The sequence below is a fragment of the Condylura cristata genome, unplaced genomic scaffold, assembly GCF_000260355.1.
Source record: "Condylura cristata isolate star-nosed mole 26May11 unplaced genomic scaffold, ConCri1.0 scaffold00039, whole genome shotgun sequence".
Taxonomy (NCBI): Eukaryota; Metazoa; Chordata; class Mammalia; order Eulipotyphla; family Talpidae; genus Condylura; species Condylura cristata.
In genome coordinates this window covers 2,986,742-2,992,472 of record NW_004567140.1, presented here as the reverse complement: position 1 = coordinate 2,992,472, position 5,731 = coordinate 2,986,742, and the positions used below count along the sequence as shown (strand labels likewise).

Sequence of the window (5,731 nt, the reverse complement as noted above, 5' to 3'; positions counted from 1 at the left end):
GGAAGTGGCTTTAGTTTCTCAGTGCAGTGCTTTAACCCGCTGCGCCACCAGGGAGGGCCATGCTGCTTATTATTTTTTTAAAGTGACTTTATTGAGATAATTCACATATATTTCACTCATTTAAATTTAAAAAAAAAAAAAACTAGGGCAATTCAATGACTTGGTGTATTATTTTTTGTAACTATGGAAATATATATATATGTATATATAGCATAGTTTACTGTCTTAACTATTTTAAATTCAGTGCCATTAATTACAACAGTCTTGTGCAAGCATCACTACTATTTCTAAAGCTTTCATAGTTCCAAGCAAAAACTCTATTAACCATGATGATTCAGTCTATTGTAAAGTATTTATACCAACATCTGAACTTTTTGAAAAATAAACATTCCTGTCTTACATGAACATATATACAAACTACAAATCAGTATGTTCTTTAATTTTTAAAAAAATATATAAGGAGGTCATTAAGAACACTGACAGGAATTAAGTCCTGACACCCATGGTTTAACATTTCAAATTCTTGATGATATAAAAGCAAACAAAATTTGTATTAGAGCTGATTTGAACCAAAACTGAGTCAGGAAGAATGCATTATGATTATCATTTTAGCAGGTGTTAGAGACCTCAAGAAAATGCAAAAATAGGTCAAAGAAAATAAAGTTTAGTCAAGTCCTAACCCCTAAATTACTGAAGAGAAAATTACAGAACAGTAGTGAGAAATGTCCACTGGCATATATACAGTTGTGAGCGATACTAAGCAGAAGCCATTATGAGGATTTTTTAGGCCTCCCTGGTGGTGCAGGAGTCTCGGTGCTATCAGGTGGTCACCAGCCATTGCAGCAGGAATCCTATCCCAGCCCATTTATGGCACAGCAGACCTCTTGTGTCTAGCTCACTACCCCCCTCAGCAGTGTATTTCAGTCAATTTGCCTGTTTTGCTCCCCACACTGGCCTCTGGTGAATCCTCTCCCCCACCCAGTCTAGCCTACACCCCAGTTCTTATATGAACAAATAAATCTATAAAAATGAGGATTCTTCATACATATTATTCAATAGTTCCATTCTAGTGCTATCAAATGATTTAGAAATTTGCATTTATAGAACCTTTTAAAAATAAATTTTAAAGGGGAGGGAAGAGCACAGGGACTATGGTGGTGGTTCACAGGTGAATTGGTGGTGGGATTTCTCTGGGGACTACATCTAAGAGGAGAAAGCAAATGTTATACAAATATACAAAAATGAACAATAAGGTATTATATATATATATGGGTATATATATACACAGCTAAATATATATATATATCTACACACACACACACACACACACACATACATACATATTTTTTAAAAGTAGCTTTATCTCAGGTATGTGAACTAAAACCCTGAACCAAACAGATGTTATAAAGTGCTGCCTAAAATGTAGCCAAGAGCAAAATCTCCCTTTTTTGCACTTCCTGGCCAGCTCTGTTGTCACATTCACCAGCATAGTACAACTCAAGTGAAAGGAATCAAAGCTGAACTTACTCAAGGGAATCTGTCCACTCAATTTACCAGTTTGTCTGTATCTAATTGGATATCAAGTCTCCTTAAGAAGCCTTCCTGTTTCTACTGATTTTAAAAATAATACAAATTCATCTTTAAATTTTACAGCATCACTTGGAATCCCATCACCCAACAACAGTCATTTAATAGTTTGGTTTTTTCATTTTGACCTTTTTGTGCCCTTGAATATAGATATACACTTAAAATATAGGAATCAAGTTCATATACAGATCTTTTTTAAAGACACTTGTTACATCATACATTTTCCTGTGTTCTAAAAATCCTTCTAAGCATTACTTATAAGTGACCTGTGTGACTCTGTAATGTACAGAATGTTTTCTTCGAGGTAGACTTTTAGGTAGAATGTAAACCTACCAGATGGTAGGCCCTAAAAGGTTCCCCTAGCATTTTAGACTTACTTCTTCCAAGTCCTCCAGTATCAGCACGAATTTCACTCACCCTTCTGGGTGTCAAAGGGGAGCCAGCAATACAAATTTCATCTGCTCTTTCCAGGTTCTGAGGTGGCATGACCTATAAAATATTGTTACACAGAGTATCACTATTCAAAAATGCTTTTTTATGAGAAATAAAATAATCTGAAGCATATGAAAACCACCTTGGTTCATCAGTTATTCTACCCAAGTAAAATTTGCTATCCTTTCCACTTTCATTCTAAAGTTTAAAAAAATTCTGGGCAGCCTGGAAAAATTTGAAATCCAATCATTGGATACAAAATATAAATCAACTTTCATTACCAATTTGGAGAATTAAAATATCAACTACTATAAAATACAGAAACACAATTAGGAAATCGAGAAAGAACAGAGAATTCTACTTGTCACTGAAACCCTGGAGTCATCATAAATTATTTCTGACTCAAATTTCCTCTTAGAGACAGAGGTGACTGCATCATTCTACCTCAGCTGCTCCCCAACCCCCCAGTAAGGAAGACACTGAGGTTAACTGCCCCCTGTGAGAAGATTCTGAATGGACTGTGTATTGATGTGCTGGTCACAGAAAGAGGACCCTGCTTTCCCTACCTCTTCACAGGTAGGCACTCTGTTTTCATTGTCTCTGATTCTTTCCCAGAGTGGAGACTCTGGTTTCCATGCCAGATGATCCAAGATCTGTTCTTCAATCTGATTAAGGTGTTTTACCACCTCTCTACAAAGGCCATCTTCTGCTCTAATAAATACTTCTATCACCTGAAATAAAGAAAATGCCCTAGTTTAATAGAGGTAATAAAATTTTACAAAATATATTTTATTAACTGTGAAAGCAAACTTGGCCAATTTATTCAAACATTTTCTGGATATTTATAGATACAACAAAGAAAATTTGTCAAAAATAACAAGTCTGAGATTAGCAGTATTCTGAAACAGCTGCTCTTCACTATTTCTTAATTAAAAATTATGCTTTCTTTCTTAAAGTTGAAAACACTGTAACAGTTTTCTATTTAAAAATTTTAAACATTCACTTTATGCCACCATAAAGTTTTAACTCCCATAGAGTTATGCTAAATCAGTATCAAAGAAACAATTACTAAATCAATGCTCTTACTTTGTGTACCTCAGTATAAGATATGAATGAGAATTTTTACTTTTCTATGAAATACTTTTGCATTACTTAATTTCCATAAAATAGGAGAGGATATTATATAACATTAGCTAATGATGTTTGCTACTTTAAGTCTTTTAGCTCATAGAATGCAGTATTCTAAAAGCCTTCATCAGATAAAAGGAGAAATCAATGAAGTCTTTACCCAAAACAGCTCTTTATATTTAAAAGAATCAGTATAATTCTTAAGGATCTATCTCTTTGCTCCTGAGAGTAGAGATGATTAAATGTATAATTAAAAATAGAAGGAATATACTTATTAGAAAAAACTAGGGGGCTAGTAACAGGAAATTTGTCTCATCTACATTCTCTTCATTATCAGATGTTAAAAGTTACCTTATAAAAATGATAAAGTGGCACATCAAATATTTCAGTAATGAACTGAAAATTCCCAGGAGGCTTATAAGAAAAAGTGACGACTTCAAGGCAACAGGCCAAGAGTGATCTGTGGAATGCATCTTGTTCCAGGATGCCCTATAAAATACAGTTGTTAACATACAGAAACATTAGCCTATTCTAATAAAACATTTCATACCCAAGTTAAATAAAAATATCAAAGCCTTTCCTTCCATGTGGAAAATATGTACCTATTTTCTTATAAAACATTTCTTTATAAGTCCATTTATTTTTGGAAAAAAAAAAAAAAGGCAAATGTGTAATAAATTTCAGAAACCGGCCCTCCCTGGTGGTGCAATTGGTTAAAGCACAGCACTTTAACCTATCTGCAGCCACTGCAGTATGAGTTCGATCCCTGACCAGGGAGGTGACCAACACAGCACAGCAGACCTCTCCTGGCCCACCAACTACTTCCCTCTGCAGTGTATTTCACAAGATCTATCTGTTCTGCTCCCCCCATTGTCTGGTGAATCCTCTCACCCCTGCACCTCTGGCCTGTACCCTAGTTCTTGTGTGCATAAATATTAAAATTTTTTTCAGAAACATCACATATTGTAAAATATAGCTAACAAATACATTCCTAACCACAATACATACAACTGATGCTCAGAAGAATAATATAGAAATATATCACAAAACCGTATTTACAGTAAGTGGATACTGTCATGAGGAAGGGAAGGCAGAGATAGAGGTGACTAGATGATCACGGACAGAAGTCAGTATGTTTATCACACATGACATAGTCACATGATATAAAAAATATTTTGCACATCATTTTTCAAAGTTACACATAAAATTTATTTCTGAATTAAAGTTAGACATTAAAAGAGATAAACAGGTCCTCCCTGGTGGTGCAGTGGGTTAAAGCACCGCACTATGAAGCTATCAGAGCCACTGCAGCACCAGTTCGATCCCCACCCCAGAGCTGATCCACATGGTGTGGCAGACCTCTCCTGACCTGCCCGCTGCTCCCCTCAGCAGTGTACTTCAGTACATCTCCCTATTCTGCTCCCCACTCTGTTTCTGGTGAATCCTTTCACCTCCCACATCTCTGGCCTATACCCCAGTTCTGTGTATAAATAAATCATTGAAAAAAAGAAAAAAAAATTGGTCTTCATCAAAATTAAAAATGATTAATGTAGCAAAGGAAACTAACAACTAAGTGAAAAGGCAAAGGAAACTAACAACTAAGTGAAAAGGCAGCCCACAGAGTCAGAAAAAATATTTGCAAACCATCTATCTATGAAGGGATTAAAATCCAGAAGACAAAGAATTCCCAGTTTGACAACTAAAAAGCAAAGCTGGGTAAAGGAATTGAATGAACATTTCCTCCTAAAAGACAGAAAAAGGGCTAGCAAGCACATGAAAAGATGCTCAAGTCCAATCATCAGGGAATGCAAATCAAAGTGCCATAAGGTAGCATTCTGCATCCATGACCATGGATATTATAAAACAATGGTAACAAGTGTTGCAAGAATGTGAATAAGCTGGAATCCTGATATACTATGGATGGTAGAGCACTGTGAAAATATGTTTAACACGGAAAGTCAAACATATAATCACCATGGGATTCAGCAACGGCGCTTTTAGCCCTCTACCTGAAGAACTGAAAGCAGGCACTCAGACACTTGTGCACAGTGCTTCACTGTTACTCGTATTAGCCAGAAGGCAGAAAAACAACCAAATGTCCATCAGTAGAAAGATGAATAACAAAATGTCCGGTGATATATAAATACAATGAATATTATTCAGCCTTCAAAAGGAATAAAATTCTGATACATATTATAAAAACATTATGCTATGTGAAATAAGCCAGACATAAAAAAAAACACTTATATGAAGTATGGAGAATATATAAGTATCTAGAAACAGAAAGTAATCAGAGCTTATCAAGGGCTGGAACAGGAAGCAAATGGAGAGTCATTATTTCATGAGTGCAGATTTTAGATTTCAAAGTTGAAAAAGTTCTGAAGATGGGTAGTGGTGATGGTTGCAAAACATGTCAATCTACTTAATGTCATCAAATTGTGCAACTGAAGATGGTTAAAATAAATTTCATGTTCAATTTTATCACAATAAAATTTTTTTAAATATTTATTTATTCATACAGAACTGGGGTACAGGTCAGAGATGCAGAGGGTGAGAGGCTTCACCAGAGACAGAGTGGGGAGCA

At 35.3% G+C, this 5,731-nt stretch overlaps 1 protein-coding gene across 1 annotated transcript in view; it reads right to left on the bottom strand.

The window, feature by feature from the left end:
- RBL2 (retinoblastoma-like 2) overlaps positions 1–5,731 on the bottom strand; it is a 61,579-nt gene that overhangs the window by 18,463 nt on the left and 37,385 nt on the right. The window contains exons 12-14 of the mRNA XM_012733203.1: positions 3,499–3,636; positions 2,586–2,750; positions 1,965–2,076 (exon numbers count right to left, since the gene is read on the bottom strand). Coding sequence (XP_012588657.1) covers positions 1,965–2,076; positions 2,586–2,750; positions 3,499–3,636 — 415 coding nt within the window. The remainder of the gene's footprint in view (positions 1–1,964; positions 2,077–2,585; positions 2,751–3,498; positions 3,637–5,731) is intronic.